The sequence below is a fragment of the Trichosurus vulpecula genome, chromosome 3 (assembly GCF_011100635.1).
Source record: "Trichosurus vulpecula isolate mTriVul1 chromosome 3, mTriVul1.pri, whole genome shotgun sequence".
NCBI lineage: Eukaryota > Metazoa > Chordata > Mammalia > Diprotodontia > Phalangeridae > Trichosurus > Trichosurus vulpecula.
Window position 1 is genome coordinate 206708271 of NC_050575.1, and position 20384 is coordinate 206728654.

At 39.3% G+C, this 20384-nt stretch overlaps 1 protein-coding gene across 1 annotated transcript in view; it reads right to left on the minus strand.

The window, feature by feature from the left end:
* ESCO2 (establishment of sister chromatid cohesion N-acetyltransferase 2) overlaps positions 1-13398 on the minus strand; it is a 32555-nt gene extending 19157 nt beyond the window's left edge. The window contains exons 1-4 of the mRNA XM_036751855.1: positions 13337-13398; positions 10985-11780; positions 9901-9997; positions 232-289 (exon numbers count right to left, since the gene is read on the minus strand). Of these exons, the coding sequence (XP_036607750.1) occupies positions 232-289; positions 9901-9997; positions 10985-11780; positions 13337-13389 (1004 nt within the window). The 5' untranslated portion in view covers positions 13390-13398. The remainder of the gene's footprint in view (positions 1-231; positions 290-9900; positions 9998-10984; positions 11781-13336) is intronic.
* Between the last annotated feature and the right edge of the window lie 6986 nt (positions 13399-20384).

Below are 20384 nucleotides of genomic sequence, written 5' to 3' on the forward strand. Positions count from 1 at the left end.
TAAAACAATTCCAAAGGACTCATGATGGAAAATGCCATCCACATCCAAAGAAAGAACTATGGAGTCTGAATGCAGAATGAAGCAGACTATTTTTTTCTTTTTTTTTTCTTTCTTCCATTCACTATAAATCTTCTATACAATATAACTAATGTGAAATCTAAAGAAAAATTTAAAAAATAAAATCTAATAAGAATTACTTAAAGATCATGATTATAATGAAAATAATCATACCTTTTTTGATTGCTTGAAGTTGCACTAAAGATAGGATAGGCAACAGACTCAGGAGATCCTGAATGAGAAAATCACCAAAAATCAATACTGTAAATGTAATTACTATACAATATTAGTCAAATCAAATATTGTAAAAGTTCAAAGCTCAACTTCAACCCCAGAAAGACTAGTTGCTAAACGTTAATCAGCTGTGTAGGAAACACAAATGACCAGGTATAAGGTTTTAGATTAATTCCTGGAATATTTCAAGCAACACTTACATATCAAATGTAATAAAACCCAAGGGAAAATTTTAAATATGAAACACCAGCAGATATATGTGAGAGAAAAATAATAATTTTTTTTTTGCAGATTACTTAAATCGCTTAGTTTTCTGTGCAGTTATAACACTGTATGCTTCATTATAAAATAATAAGTTAAAAAAATCAAGAGGCAAAGCAAGAAAACTAAAATTAAAAGAGCACATGATTATAAGTTTCTTGAGGGTAGGGGCTGATTTTTGCCTCTTTTTGTATCCCTGGCACAGTACCTGGCATACAGTAAGCATTTAATAAATGTTTACTGACTAGTGTTGAAAGGAAGCTATTTTACACCCCTTCTGAGTAGTTTTTCCTCTATTTTAAAAACTTTTGCCCTAAAAAGGCCTTTTTAAAAGATGCTGTAAATCTGTTTCAGCTTTTTGACCTCCAAAAGGATAGCTAAAGGAGACCAGGCAAATGTGACATCTAGAGACAAGATAATCTGTTGTTCAAAAAGGCAGAATCTCTTGGAGGAGACCTGTAACCATTCAAGAGTTTGGTGTAACCATCCACAAAGGAAAAACCAGGCAGGTGAAGAGTGTATGCTGTCAGGACTGTGATGCACAGTCCATCACTATATGTCCATCTATAGCTATAAAGGACATCCACATGCAAATGGATGGGTAGGTAAAGAATGTATATTTCTTTGTGTTTTTAGTTTCATTGACATGTGGTCTAGACTATGATGTGTTTAATGAGTTCTAATCAGGAAGAAATAGCAAACTTCATTTAATGGATCCCAACTGTCTTCCTGAAACAAAGGCCCACTTTTAAAACATACCAATATTTTGTTGGTTGTATAGTATGATACTGAGTCATAGAAGACTAAAGTCTTATAAGATCTGAAAATAAGTACCACTCATCAGGCAATGGAGAAGCATATGGTAAGCTGCCTTCAAAATCTTAGAAAGAACTATTAAGGAAAACCACAATAAATGATGTCATCAACAAAGTGTTAGATGGAAAAGAAAAGCTGGCAACATGGTAAGAGCAAAGAATTAGTTAACAGCCCAAATATTCCATGGCTATCCTCTTGCTATGAGGAAATGAGGGAGGCTAAAGAATACTGGTGGCAATCTCCTGTGGCAAACACATGGGAGAATATGGATTGGAGATGCACAGGAGGGGGAGGCATGGATGTGTTGCAATCTGCAACAGAGGAGCGAACTTTCATATTGAGGAGATCATGGATTTCCATGATTATTTATACAATCCCTGTGTCTCTTTATATTTGAGAGATTTTAATACCTTGTTACTTTGAACAGCATTTTTCTCTCTGCACATTTTTCTGAGTTTTGTTAGAAATATATAGAAATTATTTGACTAGCCCATTTAGTATCTTGCTACTTTGATAATTCATTTCAATTGGTTTGCATATATACATATATATTATATAAACAAACTCAAGAAGATAAACAACAAAGAAACTATCATCTGCAAATGGAGGTATCCTACCTTTTGCTTTAATTTTATTTTCCTGCTTTACCACCATTTCAATGTCAAATAGTAGCAGCTAATATTTATATAAATTGTTACCGTGTGCTAAGCATTTTACAATCATTATGTCACGTGATTTGAAATAGGTGCTATTATTGTCCCTATTTTACAGATGAGGAAACTAAGGTAAACAGAAGTTAAGTGACTTGCCCAGGGTCACACAGCTACTAAATGTCTGATGCGATATTTCATTCTGATTCTTAATGGGGAAAAACCTAAAGCTTCTCAATTACAAACGCTAACTCACTCTTCCAAATTGCTAAACTATGCTAAGGAAATATTCTTCTGCTCTAATATTTAGTGCTTTAAAAATAAATGATGTTATATTTTATAGAAGGGTTTTCTGAATTTACTGATGCAGAAACAAGAAAAGTATAGTACCTAGGATGGAAATCACAGGGACACTTTAGGTTAGGCAGTACTCCATAGGAGAGGAAGGATAGGGAAGCTAAAGATAACCTCATATTCAGCATTTTATATTTCAAAAGATTCAAAGAAAGAATATGCAGGATCTCACAGATTCTACAGGAAAGACCAGAAGGGGCTGGAATGAAACTATAAACACATAAAAAATAACAATTCCAAAGAGAATGAAAAAGTAATGAACTCATAGGCTAGAACAGATGTTAAGATATGGATAGCACATGGAAACAAGGGCAGACGGCATGGTTTATAAGGAAATTAAAAAGGGCTAAAGTTTAGAAAGAGTAGATAATGGTAAGGAAAGGAATGCGGGATTTTATACTATATTGGAAAAAAAAAGGAAGACTATATAAAAAGGAAAGGACCATTGCTCAGGGTAGATGGAACAGGCAAAAAGTGCCCAACTTTTATTTTGCTTCTGTTTTCTCTGCCAAGAAGAATTATTTGGGATTAGAAAGGAAGGCACAAAAATGTTTAATAGGGAGTTAATACTCAAGAAAAGGGAGGGGCTTTTGGCCAAGACAATTGCCTGAAAGGAGGAAGACATCCCAGGTAGCACACACCTAGTCTAGCAAAAACCTTAAAATTCACACCAGATCAAATAGTGATCAGGAAATCCAATGAGAAACTATAGGAAGTGACTTCTTTCACCCCAAAATGGCAAAAAGTCAGCCAGAAGTCCAAAGTTAATAATGGGAAAAAGACTGCCAGCAAAGTGAGTGTCATCTCCAGCAACCAAGCTAGCAGCAAAGTTGTAGCCTGTAAGGCTCTGTGTCTGGAGCAAGCAAAAATGCAGGGCTCCCCTGAGAAAGCCTTGGAACCCTGGGGAATAGCAAAGACCAGTGCAGTGCTTGGGAAGGCCCCTGCACTCCGGGGTTATTAGCAGCCCTCTTTATTAACTCCTAATAGTAGAAGTCAGTCCAGGAATCCAAGTGATGCTGGGCAAGGCCACTGAACCCAAAAGCACAGCAGTGGGGTGGAGCTTCAGAGATAAGTAAACCAAAAGACATTGATCAATATTTAAAATATTACACATCTAGAGAAACACAAAAAGAGTAATTTTGTAGCTACAAGCAGAGACTCAAAGGAAAAAAATGGATTTTCGATTAGCATTACATGAATACCTAGAAGAAATGAAGAAAAAAAAAGCTCTGGAAGAATTAGAAAGAAAATACATAGCTTAGAAAACTCTTCCCAAATAACAAACTCCCTGAAAATTAGACTATATCAAAAGAAACCAATGATTCCATCACAGCAAGAAAGAGTAAAAGAAAAATTGAAAAAAACAAACAAACAAACAAAAAAAACAACCCACATGGGTAGTATCTGATATTAAACACAAATGACCTAGAAAAAGAGAATGTAAGGATCATTGGACTTCTTGAAAGCCATGAATTAAAAAAAAAAAAGCCTGGATGCTGTATTTTGAGAAATCATAAATAAAAATTGTCCAGAGCTATTAGAACCAGAAGATAAAGATAAAAAGACTCCTCCAATCACCACTTGGGGGGGAAAAAAAAAGGAAGAGTTCCAGGAATGTCAGACAAAATCCTGACCTCCAAAGCCAAAGGAAAAAAAAAAAACTCCAAGTATCCAGAAAAAAACAAAACACCAGTTTAAGTACTAAGAAACTACAGTCAGGACCGCACAAAAATGGTAGCTTTTACTAAAAATCAGAGATTAGCATTCCAAACTATATAGGCTCAGAACCAAGAATAACTTATTCTGCAAAGCTGAGTATAATCTTATGGGGCGGAGGCGGGGGGGGGGGGGGGGGGGGAATAAAAGGACCTATAATGGAATAGAAGATTTCCAATCATTTCTGATAAAAAAGATCAAGAGCTGAGTAGGAACTCTGAAATACAAACACAAGTGTCCAGATAAACCTAGACAGGTTGGTGCAACTGGAAGGTGTGGTGTGATGACATAAGGTTAACATTCTAATAGGGGTAGAAGAAACAAGTGTACCATCAAAATTTTCATGTCTCCAAGTACTTGGGTGTGGATTGGTTCTGCTTTGACGGTCTGAAGAGGGCAAAAGGAATGGAGGGTGGTTGGAAGAGGGGAAAGAGAAAGGAGGAAGAAAGGGGGTGGAGGGCATGAGATAAACCTCTTAAACAGATGGAGGGTCAGAACACACACACAGTTTGGTGTAGAAATTTATCAGTTTCAACAAAGAAACAAGTGGTGAAGGGAGGGGATGGAGGGAACAACTCCAGTGATATTAAATGAGGAATTAAAAAAAAAAGAAATCAAAAAGAACTGGAATTCAATTAAGAAATGTTGGAACAAACTGCGGTATGTAAGTCTTATAGAATATTACTGTGCTATAAGAAATGATTAAAGAGAAATCTGGGTAGTATGAACTGACAGTGAAATACAGAACCAGAAAAACAATTTATACAAGAATATTTTAAGAAATATAACTTTGAAATATCTGAGAACTCTGATCAATGCAATGACCAGCCATGTCTTCAGAGGACCTATAATGAAGTCTGTTACCCACCTGAAAGAGAGGTGGACTCAAGAACCACACAAAGATGTGACTACCGTGCGGATTCATGTTGTTTAACTGATTATTTGTTACAAGGCTTTCTTTTTTTTTTCCCCAGTTTTTAATTATAGGCAGTTGAAGGCAGCAACAGTGACACAAAAACCAAAGAAACCAACAACAAAAAGAAAGCCACTGAGCATTTGGAAATAATTTTTTTTTTTGGTGTTAAGTTCAGAGAAAAAAAATCAAAGAAAAACAGTAAGTAGGAGGGTAGTAAAAGTTCCTAGCTGCTGCCTTTGATGGACTGTAATATAAACACTGTCTCTGAAATATCCTAGAAAATAGAGGTGATATGGAGGGGTTTTCTCAGGATTGGGGACAGACTTGCTGATTTAAAAAAGGGTGGGGGGAGAAACAAAGAAAGTACTAGATCTCAAATTATACTACAAAGCACTAATTATTAAAACAATTTGGCACTGGTTAAGAAATACAGAAGTTTATCCCTTTTGACTGCATAAAATTCAAAAGTTTTGCACCAACAAAACTAGTGCAGCTAAAACTAGAAGGGTAAAAATCTTTGCTGAACATTTGCTTCTCTGATAAAGATCTCATTTCTAAGATGAAGAAATGATTCAAATTTATAAGAATAGGAACCATTCCTCAATTGACAAATGACCAAAGGATATGAACAGGGAGCTTTTAGAAAAAATCCAAGCTATCAATAGCCATATGAAAAAAATGTTCTGAATCACTAATAACTTGAGAAATGCGAATTAAAACAACTCTGAGGTTCTGCTGCATACCCCTGAAAATCAACAAAAACAGAAAATGACAGATGCTGGAGGAGCTGGAGGAAAAAAGGTATATTAATGCATTGTTGGTGAAGATGAGAAATGGTCTAGCCATTCTGAAAAGCAATATGGAACTTTGCCCTATCAGTAATAAAAAAAAAAAAGTGTATACTTTTGATTCAGTGATACTACTAGTAGGTTTATACCCCAAAGAGATCAAAGGACTTGTATATACAAAAATATATATAACAGTTCTCTTCATGGTGGCAAAGAACTAGAAACTGGAGGAGTGGGGTCCATCATTTGGGGAATGGTGGAATGAGTTATGATGGTGATGGAATACTATTAGTATGTAAGAAATGGTGAAGGGGATGGTTTCAGAAAAACCCAAAAAGACTTGTATGAAGTGATGTAAAGTGAAGTCAATACCTACTATGTGCCAGGCATTTTGCTAAGCAGTAGGGACACAAAGAAAAGGAAAAAGAAGCCCCTGCCATCCAGGAGCTCAGTCTAATTAATGGGGAAGACAACATACAATCAATCATGTACAAACAAGATAAATGTAGGATTAAGTAGACACAAACTGAGAAGGAAGGCACTAAGATTAAGGAGGCCAGGGAAAGGCTTCTTTCAGAAGGTGGGACTTTAGCTAATATTTGAAGGAAGCCAGGTAATAAAAGAGAAGGAGATGAGGAGGGAGAGTTCCAAGCACTGGCGAACAACCAGTGAACATGCTCAGTCAGAATTTTCTTCCTAGTGTCGAAACATTCTTATATTCCTGATTTAAGTCCAAATTTAGTCATAATGAATAATTTACTGGATATGTTGTTACTTAGGCAGCTAGGTGGCTCAGTGGATGGACCGTGGGGCCTGGAGTCAAGAAGATTTATTTTCATGTGTTCAAATCTGGCCTCAGACACTTACTAGTGGTGTGACCCCGAGCAAGTCACTTAACCCTGTTTGCCTCAGTTTCTTCATCTGTAAAATGAGCTGAAGAAGGAAATGGCAAACCATTGCAGTATCTTTGCCAAGAAAACCCCAAATGGGGTCGTGAAGAGTCAGAAACGACTGACTGAACAATAAGAGTATTACTTACTATTATATGGAATACTTTTCATTAACAAATACTCATTAGTGATATTAGTCTATAGTTCTTTCTCTTCCTTATCCTGTTTTACTTATCAGGACCAATTTATTTTGTGGAAATGAGTATTTTTTTCCCTATTTTTGAAAAGTACATGTAGTATAGGGATCATTTGTTCTTTAAATTTCTGACAGAAGTCACTATCTGGTCTTGTCCTGGTGTTTTTTTCCCCCCAACAGGCTGGATTAGACTCAAGGGACATACAATAAGCCATTTTTTTCTGGTATTTGAAGGAATATCACATGGAAGGAGGATTAGACTGTTTGTTCCAAGAAGGCAGAACCACAAGTCAAAAGAGGAACATTTAAGGCCTGGTATCAGGCAGAGCTATCCAAAAGTGGAATAAAAAGGGTTGTTTGGCAAGGTACTGGGTTTCTCCTCATTGAAGGCCTTCAGGAAGAAGCTGGGTGATCTCACTTGATGACTGTGGTAAACTAAGGAGTCTTTTTTGGTTGGGTTGAAATAGCAGCAGAGGTCCCTTTCAATTTTAAAATTCTGTGATGTGCTAAAAAAATTAAAGTGACAAGGAACAAATTACAGCGGAAATAAAAATTAATTGTCACATAGATTTGCTTCTTTTGTTCCTGTTTCCCTCATCGATTGCAATTTGTATTGTTATGGTTTATAATGGAGATCTTTCATATTTCTGCCTTTCTGTACTTATTTAGCAGTTCTTTATACTTTAGAAAAAATGACCTTGTTGAAGAATGAAGAAATATCTTCTCTCTCCTCATCTACAGTTGTTTCCATTTCATCATTTTCTCTTGTTTATGGGTGGATTAAACTGAATCCCAAGTAACTTATCCCCAGTCACAGAGTAAATAACCAGTGAGGGTTTAGTACAGTGGAAGGAAGAATGTATCTGGAATTGTTTTCCCAATTCAGGTCAATATAGGGAGACAGATCTGTGGGCACTGTGTACAGTCTAGCCTGGAAGGTATTGCACAGAGCTTTACAGCATGGGGGCTGACCTGAGGCCTCTAACTATAAATCGGGGCAAGAAGTGGTCAAGAAACAGGCTAGGATAGACCTGACTATGCAGGGAAGCAGGAACAGGAGCCAACTGGAAGCTCTGCTGCTGTCAGTTGAGAGCTTAGTCACAGACCCAGTGTGAACCGAGGCGAGGATCTACACTTAGGGGTGGCCCACCTGTGACTGGTGAGTTTTGGCCTGAAGTAAGGAACAGGAACTGAAAGGAGCAGCAGGTGTGAGCCTATAGTGGGGGCTTGCGGTTGAATGGTCAGGACAAGGAACTCAGACCAAGGAGGGCCCTGAAATTCTGTTGTGAAACCTGCAGAGCCTTCCAGCTAACACAGGGTTAGAACCTTCAGTGATATATCAGTCTACAAGGCCAGGCAAGTCTACATTTGTGATACCCAGACCCAAACCAGCACCAGGAACTTGCAAAGCTAAGACCAAAAGGGCAGCAACTGAAACCATGCTCCACATCAGATTGCTTTGGGCTGCCTGAAAGGCTGAAGGGCCTTAGCTGATCCTGAGATCCTTGAAGAACACAGCACTAAATACCTGGAGAAAGCAGCAGTAATCCCCAGAAAATATAAATTGAACCAAATGAAAACTAAATATTCTTTCTAGAAATGTGCAACAGAGCTAGGCCCTAACACAAAGTCCTAGTTTGGGAAATAAGACTGGAAGAACGAGCTTAAAAAAAAAGAGGTGCTATTATGATGACAATGCTGTCCAAGACACAAACCCAGAAGAGGAGAATGACTCCAACTCCACAAGCAAAACCTCAAAAAACAAAAACAAAAAACCACAGCTTGGATACAAGTTAAACTAGAATTCCTAGAAAAAATGAAACAAGTTTTTTAAAAAGTCAGAAGATTGGGAAGGAGAACCACCTTAGTGCCAGATATTCAAAATTTTACCTTTTTGAAAGTCAGACTGTACCAAACAAAGGTTAACAAATCCATTAGAAATATAGGATAACTTCCAGGAACATCATAATAGAATTTAGAACTTTCAGGTCAAAGAAAAAAATACCACAAGCAGCCAGAAAAAAAGAGTTCAAATAGCAGGCAGCCAGCCACAGTCCGGATTCAGGATTACACAACATCTAGCAGCTACATTTAGGAGCAGAGTGAGGAATATGATATTCCAAAAGGCAAAAGAGATAAGGTTTATAACCAAGAATAATTGACCTGACAAAACTGAATATAACACTACAGGGGAAAAATGAAGCTTTAATGAATTAAGAGTATGTTCAAGTATTCCTGATGAAATGGCCAAAACTGAATAGCAATTTGAAATACCAGCACATGGGTCAAGAGAACTATACAAGGTAAATATAATTGAGCAATCAGAAAGGACAAAATTAAGGGCAAAGAATTTACATACCAATAGTCAGTGTTGTTAGTGCTGAGTTGTGGCCAACTCTATGTGACCCCATGAACTTTTGCTCCTGAGGTTTTCTTGGCAAAGATACTAGAGTGGTTTACCATTTCCCCTTCTCCAGTGTGCCCCCCTTTTACAGAGAAACCGAGGCAAATAGAGTTAAGTGACTTGCCAAGGGTCACACAGTTTATATCTTTCTGAGGTCACATTTGAACTCAGCTCTTCCTGACTTGCAGGACAGGTGCTCTATTCACTGCACCAACTACCTGTCCCTCCAATAGGGAGAGATTATATAAATATTCCCTCAGAATCCTAATGCCATCAAGGATATCAGGAGGAATCAAATAAAACAGAGGGCCTGGGAGTAGTTTTGCTATGTTTTGATGATCTTAAAAAAAGGAAAGGGAGGGAGAAAAAGGAATACACTAGGCAAGGAAGGTGGAGAAAGGGCAAAGGCCATTTGAACCTTACTTTCATCTGAACTGGTCAAAGGAGGATAGAAATACATCTAACCACACAGAGCTGGATACAGAAATACACTCTATAATTCATACGAACCTTCCCAGGTTTCCCAATACAGCTGCCACTACGTAATTTTTAAGTCAGCCTGCTTTCTAAAATATTATTACAATTAATTTTTGAAAAAGCTGTTTTGATTTTACTTACCTTTCTTACTTTTCTCACTGTGAGACCCCTTTAAAGAAAAAGACTTATCTTCAACAGGCTTCCTTTCTTTAGGAGAAATAATTCTACCATTTGAACTCTAAAAATAAACAGAGGAAAAAAAATCACCAATGATATTTAATTATTAAGATCACAACATACTATAGATGTTCACAGTAGATTATGTATTAAAATGCACATATAAAATTTTTAAAAATTTGTAAATTCTCCTTAATTGGATTCTTTTTCATATATTTCTTTTCTTCTAGATGCATTAAAATTAAGAGTTAAAAAAAAGAAAAATTGAAATATTTAAAAGAACATTAATTTGGGTCTGCTATTTGCTCTCCAGTCAAAAGTGAATTATTAATGAATCCACTACCTTTCAAACATTTACAGTCAACTCTATAGTTCATGTGTTTCAACCTTCAGGATTATGCCAGGTAAATTTTTAACATCTGGTATTTTCCTTGTTAATTTGGTTTGTGTGCTGAGGAAATGTAAACTATTTTAAATTAAAGTTAAAATTAAATTAAAATTAAAGTTTAAGCTACCAGGTCAATCTATATAATTTCAAAACAACATATATTCATCCTGTAGCATCATATCATGTACTGCCATGATAATATTAGAATACTGATCTGAAATGATTGTATGACTAGATGAGAGGTTTTCCAAGTTGTGTTTTGTAGAACTCTCAGGCCACAAATGCTGGCAACTAAGCTTAATTCTCCTTTTTATGCTTCCTCAAAAGGTCTCTTTTCTCTCAAATACTCCTGAGTGATGTATCACTGATTATTAGAGCTGGAAGAATCTTAGAAATCACATGTAGTTCAACACATTTTGGAGATGAGGAAACTAAGGCCCAGACAGGTTTAAGGCTGCACAACTAGTGAGCTGCAGAGATGGGAATCATGATCTCCTGACTCCCAGACAAATACTCTTTTCACTATACTATAGATAACCTTCAATAAATAATCTTAGGAAACCTCTCCTTCATGTTTTTCCTTTTATTTTCTTTTCAATTCTTAGGCTAAATATGCCACCATACATCCTTTCTTTTAGTGATTTCTGGAATCTGACTCACCTCAAAAGTCTTTCTTTCATTAGTGCTAGGCAAACCAGAATTCACAATCACTGCTGGTTTAGATTTATTTGCCTTGAGTTCAGACATTGTTTGACCATCCAAAACCACTTTCTTGACCAAAGAGTGGGATTTTTTCCCAGCCACAAAAAATGCTGCCCCACTCTGGAGAGTCACTTGGGGTTTAACTTTTAGACTCAGCACGCGAGGAGTTGAGGTCAAATTCTTGTCAGGTTCATGACTGTTATCCTCTTGCCCCGTGGTTGGTTTAAAAATCACTCTATTTTGCTGGGGTTTTACAGCATTCCTTGACACAGTTTTAATGCCTTTACAACTTCCATATTTAGGAGCTGAATTCTTTTTTCCTTTAGGGTTTGTCCTCTTGAACACCTTTTTATGTTTTTTCTCTGTCAAGGTGGGAACTGGCTTGTTATATCCACAATCATTTTTCTGACAAAGAGACCTGCTCTCTTTGACAAGTTTCCTCTCCAGTGGGTTCAGGTACCATTTATCTCTGTTATAAAAGGATCTAGTTGACATGGCAGATTTGAAAGGAGAACCTTGCTGTGGAGACTTCAGTGGGCTCACCGCCTCTCCTTTCTGAATAGCACAGGCTGTTTCTAAGGGATACTTAGTGAACTGACTTGAAATGTGGTGTCCTTGGAAGAGATAACATATATTTTCTTTATTTGTATCACTAATTTGGGACATTTCCTTTCTAGGGGTTCCACTTGGGGATGGAGGTATACTTTCAGTAAAGTCCAATATTATTTTCTTCATTGGATTTTCAAATAATAGGCTATAAAAAGAAAACAAATCCATTATTAAGCATTACTACTTTCAAATCTCCTATCATCACATAATACTAAAACAATTCTTATTATTGGATTCTACAAAAAATGGGATTCCATACCCTTGTGCTAATTAGCTGTGGTTCTAAGATAGTTTTCTTTTCCTGGAAAGCCTATTTTAATAAATGTCATTGAATAAGATGCCATTACAAAGAAACATCTTACAACTAATCTATTTTTAAGTCCAGGAGAATAGATCATAGTAATAGAACTTTATTGACTTGGTTAAAAGGAATTCTTAACAATTACTCATTTTCATCTAGGGTGCTTTAACTCTACTTTTCTCATCTTAAAAGCCCTGTGGTTTAACACTCAAATCTCCATACTGACTTAGAAAACCACAAAACAACACTGTCTATGCTGTATTTTTATTTATTATTATATGTTTCCCAATTGTATTTTAATCTGGTTCCTGGCTCTCTGGGAATTCAAGTTAGACACCTCTGCTTTAGCCAACACCCTTTCACTGAGCTTCCAGGAAAAATTTACCCAAAATCCAATCCAGCTTAGAATATTCCTCTTCAATTGCTAATTTATTATGGAGCCTAAGAATCAGTCCTGTTTTTTTTTCTCCTATAGCCAGCACCAGACTTTTTTTTTGAAAAATATAAAATAAATTATTTTAAATGCACTAAGGAACTTGTTATTTACCACAATCATATAATCCTTTGGTACAGTTTGATTCAGTTTTAGAAATGAAAGAATTATTCCTGACATTTTGTGTAAAGGCAGATTTTCAACATTAGATCTGTTAAAAGTAAAGAAAAGCTTTGTTTATTATAATCAAATTTTAAGACAACAAAACTACTTAGAAATCTTGTGATGTTCCAATTCAATAACCACACAAATAATATTTTACTTTTTACCCTAACAGAAGAGTTCTAGGATGGTTAAAGAGGTTAGAATAAGAGTGGAAACCGCAGATCTGTCTGACTTGGTGAAAAGGAAATAGTAGAGTAATATAATATTCCCGTTTTTGTGGGAACAGGTAACTTCCTGATTTGTTACAAAAAGAAAGTTATTACTAGAATTGTATAGTATTTACAAATTTGTGTTAGGATAGAATGCCTCCTTACCATGACCCCAAAGATTAAGACACATGAAGGCGGGAGACTTTTATGGATAGGGGACAAGAGCAAAGACACACGGGAAGATTTTTATTTTATTTCCACTTTGTAATTTCCTCTCTCCCCTCTACCTCTTTTGAGATAGCAAGAGAAACAAAACTCATTACGAATGTGTATAGTCATGCAAAACAAATTCCCTTATTAGCCCTAAGTCCTAAAAAAAAAGTTAAAAAAAAAAAGCCTGGACAACATTTGGCTTGATGCCACTAAAAATTTCCCAATAATGGGAGCTGTGCAGAAAATTTAACTGAGGTAGTAGATTCCCCTGCCTCACCAGAAATCTTTTCAGGTAGGCTGGAGAAGGGATGCTTGTTCAGGTATGGGTTGGATGGGTGGCCTCTAAGATTTCTCTCAGGGCTGGGGTTCTATAAACTCACCTGCCATATTGAGAAGAACTTTGATTCCTTTTCCTTGGAGTAACATTTGCCATCTTACATGAATCCCTAGAACATATTAAAATTTTAAGGATAACCAAATACATAAAATAAAGTTGATAGCAGAACCAGCACAGAAAAAGTAACACTGACATGTCTACCAAACCATTATTATTTACTGTGCATCAGAAACCTGAAGCAGTCTAATAAAGGCATTCTAGTCTGCTGGGAAGTTAAAGGAACTGTAATAATTCCTCACCTTGCTATTATACTTTGAGTTTTACAAAGTGCTTTCCTCATGAGAGCCCTGTGTAGGAGAAGGTAGTACAAGTATCTGGAAACTGAGGATTAAAGGCATTAAGTAATTTATGCATGGTCACATAGCTGGTGGGCTCTGGCTCCCAAGAAGAGTGATTGACTCCGAATCTCTGAGGCTCTCCACTACCCAATGAGGCCTATATTTAACACCATTTGATAGTATCATTTGGAAGCTCTCAGAAGCCAACAATGCACTTGGACATTATAGACCGCCTTCAGATTTGAGGCTCCCCCCCCCCCTCCCTTTTCCTTAATGCCTAACACAGTGCCTAGCACATAATAGGTGCTAAATAGATGTTTGCTGAACTGGGCTATATTCGTTTTCTTTCTGCAGAAGCAGAGCTAAAAAGAAGGAAAGGCAGGGGATCCTGAGAAGAAGCAGTTTCTGACTCTGCAAAGGCAAAAGAGGGTTGCTGGAGCAAAAACAGAATTTAGGGTTCAACTAGGGAGGGGACTGGAAAGATGCACTAGTCCCAAGGCAACTGAACCAGGGACATCTTCCTCAAACCGCAGAATAATATCAGCAATCAAAAAAACCCCAAAAAACCCCAAAAAAACAAACCAACTTTGGTCAGGATCTGTGATTTTTTTTTTCCTGTAAGAAAACTTCCCTTTCCAAAGGTAGAGGAATGACCGGTAGGCGATTTTAAGGAAGGTCCCAGAGAGTTGCCCGGGGCACTGAGGGGTTAAGGGACTTGCCCAGGGTCACAAAGCCAGTAGGCAGGTGCAGGGGCTTCCCCATCTTCTGGCTGGCTCTCCATTCACTGAGGCGGCCCCCGCGCCTCTAGAGACAGTGCCTGGCGTTTACCTAGACCTTTAGAATTCGCGAAGCGCTTTACGGACCCTACCTCACTGAATCCTCAAGACCACCCTATGAGGTTGGTACTGCAGGTATTGGGAGCCCCATTTTACAGGTGGGGAAACTGAGGCCCAGATGACAAGAGTCGCCCAGGGTCGCAAGGCTAAGTATAGGAGGCGGGATTTCCAAACTAGCTCTTGCAACGCCCACGCTGCCTCCACCCACGTAAGATTCTTCGCGGGGGGAGCCACCAAAAGAAACCCCCAGAGGTCCTCTGTGAGGCCCAGAGAGGTTAGGTGAATAGCCCAAGGTCACACAGCAAGTTAGCGCCAGAGCTTGCCGGGACCAGAGCCCAGTTCTTTTCTCCTCAGACCCCGTCCTCTTTCCAGTTAACCCCCTACCCTCCCTCCCGGGGTTCCAAGCCCTCCATGCCTCCCCCTTCCTCACGCAACATAACCGGGGGCGCCTTACCTCTCGGCGGCGGGTGAGAACAGCAGTCCAACCAGCAGTATCCTAACCCCGACTGAACCCGCCCGCCCGACCGTTCAAAACGTGTATTCAAATTAGCGCGCGGAGCGAGCCCACGCCCCTCCGCCGTTCCCATTCGTCTGTTCTGACTTCTCAGAGCGACGAGCTGTCCAATCGAGTCTTCTCTTTGCTCTAGGCTCCGCCCACGACCTCTCTTCCACTGCGGAAACACTCTCAGGCGGTTCTGCGCCTGTCAAGTTCATAGAAAACCACAAGTCCCAGGGTGCTGCGTTGTTGCGGGACGCTCACAACCACGTGATTGTAGTCCTGCGCTTGCTAGCAATCGTAGGCAAAGTGGAATGCCCCGTCCTGGGCTTCTGGGTTTTGTAAGAGCGGTTTGGGTTGGATGTTGTAGCCCCGTGATTCTTTTATGATCTTTTAAGCACGGGCCTGATCATGTCACTCTCGTTCAAAAGTCTCTGGTGGGAACTCCTCTGTCATTTGAAGTCCTTCATAGGCCGGCTCCTGCTTAATTAACTTTCCAGTCTTACTACCCATTGCTCCCCTTCGTGGACTGGATGTTCCAGCCAAATCGGCCGGTTTGTCATCACAGGCACCATTCTATGCCATCTCCGTGTCTTTGCACAAAGCTAGCCCACTGCCTGGAATGCATTATGCTTCGCCCCCTTTGAATCCCGAGCTCCTCTCAACGACGAACTCAAGCAGCAACTCCTGCATGAGTTTCTTGATCATCCTTGATCTCCCAGCTGCTAGTCCATCCTCATGCCTAAATTGAGTATTTAAGTACACACACATACCTATACACACATACAAATATGTACATTCACACACATACACACATATACATACACACATATACATACACATATATGTGCGTGTGTGTATGTAAAAGCAAAGGATTTGGCATTAGATGACCCAGGTTCAATTCCTCTGTCACTTAACTCCATGTGTAAACCGAAGAAAGTCTTGGTCTCTCCCTCTCAGTTCTCTCATTTTACCTAGGAGGGTGTTAGACTTTAAGGTCCCTTCCAACTTAAATCTACAATTCTGATATCTTGTTTTCTCCAACAGAATATAAATTCCTTAGAAGCAGGAGGTTGTTTCTTTCCCTCTCTTCCTTTCTTCCTTTCCTTCTTTCTTTCTCAGGCAATCGGGCTTAGGTGACTTTCCTAGGGTCATGTAGTATCTAAGGCTAATTTGGAACTTAGGTCCTCCTGATTCTCTCTACCACACCACCTAGCTGCCCCTGCTGTTTGTTTTTTTGAAGTAGAGTTTACTTCTTGAGACTGGAATGTCTTTAAGTTCAAGTCCTACAAGGGACTCACATTGGCTGTGTGATCCTGGGCATTTAACCTCTCAGCGCCCCAAGTAACTCCTTAAGACTGGCAGGTGTCGAACTGCATTAGTTGCTATACCTGGGAAATACCTGGTCCAGCATTCTCACCCCCACCCTTTAGTTCCTCCCCAAAATTAACAACAACAACAAAAACTGACCCCAAAATTGGCACAGAATAGGTGTTGAAATGCTTGATGTTTGTTTGGAGGGGGCCTCTGATGTCATATAGTCCAACTATTTCATTTGACAAATGAGGAAACTAAAGTTCAGGAAAAGTAAAGGGCCACCTAAGGTCTCATAGCCAGGATTCAAATTTGGATTCTTTGACTTGAAATATTGCGCCTAATATACTCAATAAATTTCAGTGCACATGCACAAATATCACTTAATGTACTCAATAAACTCTAGTTGCTCCCTATTACCACCATGATCAAATATAAAATTCTCTGGCTTTCAAAGTCCTTCATACCGACCCCCCTTCCCAACCTTACAATTTTCTTTCATCTTACACCCACCATAATCTCCTACCCTTCCATCCAGTGCTGTCCCTCCAAGATACTGCATGGCCCGACTCTAAGCATTTTCATCGGCTTTTCCTCACTTCCATTTCCCAATTTCCCTCAAGTTCCACCTTTTACAGGAAGCCTTTCCCAATCCCCCTTAGTTCTAGTATTTTCTATCTATTGATTATTTCCTATAATAGTCAACTCCTGTGTATGGCTTATTTGTACATAGTTCTTCACATGTTGTCTCTACTATTAGATTGTGAACTCCTTGAGCATCTTTCTTTGTGTCACCCGGCTCATAGTAGGCACTGATTTCATTGACTGACTTATCCCATTAGGGAGGTAGTACACCTATTATTCCAATTTTACAAAATAATTCTTTATTGAGAATTCATGAGACTGTCTTTATTTCATGATACAGAAGGATAAGGGAAGAAGCTGAGTGTCAGCATGGGAGCTCTTCCACCAAAGCACCACACATCTGTGACATAGGGAAGATAGGGAGTTGCCTGAGGCATATAGAAGTAGGGAGTGCACGTTGTTCATGAAAGTCAATATCCACAATTTCTTTTTTTGTTGGTGGCTTTGCTAGGCAGATATTTTGGGAATCCTGCTCATTCCTCTCCCAGGTATACTTTGATTCTTGGTAAGAGAGAATGGCCAAAGATTGTCCCCTCTGGTCTCCTCAGAGAAGTAACTGGACTAGTTATATTTATCTCCACCACTCTGTACCTTCTCTAACAACGGCCTAAATATTGCTACTTTAGAGGAATGATTTTTTCCTTAGGTTTAGCCACTTTCACCGTCATTCTTCTTTAAAAAGAAAGAAGTATCTTAAGCTCACGTCTGAAATCTTGACCCTTCCCACCAAAAATGCTAATTATAGAAAAGACCATGAGTAGTGAGTAAATCCATTTATCCACAGATCTCAAACAGAAATCAGAGAAGTTATGCTTATTAGATATACAAACACACTCTTTAGATGACAGTGAGATATTTCAGCTCAGTCAAGAGAGGGAAACCTTGATCTAACCCAAAGGGAAATTCCCCAAACTCTCAAATGAAACAAAACTGGAAATCAGGACATATTGAGGACCTGGATTTCTCCTGGCATGTCTGGCTTCTGACGTTTATCTCTCTCTCCTTGAGTAGAGTCTGGAACTGTGTAATGATTATTTGTTAAAGTTAGTGGAATATACTATGTATTTTTCAAGCAGTCTTGACTTCAATAAAAGAAAGTTGAAATATTATACTATTAAGGTAGTACTATTGAACTGGCAGATAGCCGTCGAAATGAAGAGCACTGGGCTTGGAATCCGTAAGACATCTTCCTGAGTTCAAATATGATCTCAGACACTTATTAGCTGTGTGACCCTGGGCAAGTCACTTAACCCACTTTGCCTTGGTTTCCTCATCTGTATAAGGAGCTGGAGAAGGAAATGACAAACCATTCCAGTATCCTTGCCAAGAAAACCGCAAATGGGGTCACAAAGAATCAGACAACAAAAACACTGTATTTGAAGTTTAAAAATATCTGCATTCAAATCCTGGTTTGACCACTTCATTTTTTTAGAACTTCCTTTCCTTCTCTAAAAAGTGTTCAGATTAGATATTTCTAAAGGTTCAGATTGGATAATTTTTCTATCCAAACCTAAAAGTCTACGGTTTGGAAGGGAGTTTCCTTGTTTTCCTCTCTTGGTTGAGAAAAAATCGCAAGTCTGGTTATATATTTCCTCAGGCAGATCAGTCCACTGCCTAATTCCACACCCCCTCCCATGCCTGGAAAAATGGCTTCCTCAGCTCCACTCCAGCCTTCAAGGCTCACCTCCTATAATGCCACTCCTAGTTTTCCCCATATCCTTTCAATGTGTCAATACAACTTCAAATCATGTCATCATTTCCCTGATGTCGTGGTCCTCTTCAAAAACGAAGGACAAACTCAACCTGTGAGTACCCTCCTCCTCTCCCTCTCCTTCTTCTTCTGCCCAAAAGAAGGTACATTTTGATGGCTGAAGGGTGCCTCCTTAACTTCGTTTTACTGGCTAGATTTCTTTTTTAAAAAGCAAGCCTTAAACCCAATTCATTTTGGAGCTCACAGATTGGACAACTGGTACCATCCTGACCTCCTAGCACAGAATGAATGTAAATACTAAATAGTAACTGTTTCTCTTTTGGCCAAGAGCCCTGAGGGTCTTCCCCTCCCAGTTTGATTTTTTTTTGACTTTTGATTAAAAAAATTAAAAAGTAATCCCTTGATTAATTTCTTAAAGAGGCCACTCAAAGTGAGAACCTGAAAAGGCCTGAGCCTAAAAGGGCCAGGGTCTCCCTTTGCATCCTGGGCCATCTCCAGTCATCCTGGTAAATATCAGACCACTGGACTAGTTGGCTCTGGAGGAGAAAGTGAGGCTGGTGACCTTGCATTTCCCTCCCTCCCTCAAATCAAAGTCATGTCATGATTTCCCCGATCTCACGGCCCTCTTCCAAAACGAAGGACAAACACTACAACATCTGCTCCATCTTCCAAAAATTACTTTGTATTTTACTTTGCATACTTCTTGTTCCCCGACCTTTCCTGCCCTCCTTGAATCATCGTAATTTAATCAATGACATTTACTGTGCCCCTGAGAAGCTTGACATGGTGGGATAGGGGGTCTAGAGCCAGGCTGCCCGTCTCAGGGAGACCTGGGTTCAAGAACGGTACTTGCCCTCAGAGTTCATACTGATGAGGGCCCAGTCTCTGGGAACCCCCTTGAATCTGGAATGCAGTCTCTGGGAGCCCCCTTGAACTGTCCTTGAATCTTCCAACTGGATCTGGCCTTCCCCTAAGGCCACAAGCCTCACATTATCTTTAGTCCCAAATCTCTACCTAGCCTCACCCTTTGTTGTTCAGCTACTTCCCACCCTTAATCCCATTGTTACCTCACCTTGCCCTCCTTGGACTTCCCCTCAAGACCCTCCCTAAAGCCCTCCTCTAGTCACCCCAGACCACCCCTCAATCCCTCCTACAATCTTTGTGTATATAATCTCCATCTTGCCTCCATGAAGGTGCTCAGATTCAATCTAATTCAGTAGGTTGAATCTCACAAAGAGGGGAGGGGGAATTTCTTAAGACAGCCCATTGTGGTGAATCCTTAATAAACTTTCTCTTTTCCCTTGCCTGAGAAGGCTTGAGTCGAATTCTTTCGGCAGGACCCCATGCGGCAATATTTTGGGGTGTCCAGCACCCTTCAACCTTTTACCTCTACAATACTTTCTAAGTAACTAAAAGCCTTTCGGGCAGGAATTACTCATTTTTCTGTATTCCAGATCCCAGTTTGTTAAATTTAAGTGAATTGGACTGCACTGTTTCTGCTTTCACAAACTGGAACCACCTTAATGGAGAAATTGGATTTTAGGGGTCTTTACACGGTTTAAATTTCTCCTACGTACCCAGCGTATTTAAGTACTCCCGCCGCCCTCTCTATCCAAGCCAATAAACCACAGGTACCAAAGCCACGTGGACACCCAACAGGAGCGCCGCTAACGTGCCAGTTACTAAGATGGCGGGGTCGACGTTATGACGTTGAGCGCTAACGTAAACAGGAAGTGCCTGGTCTGAGGGGC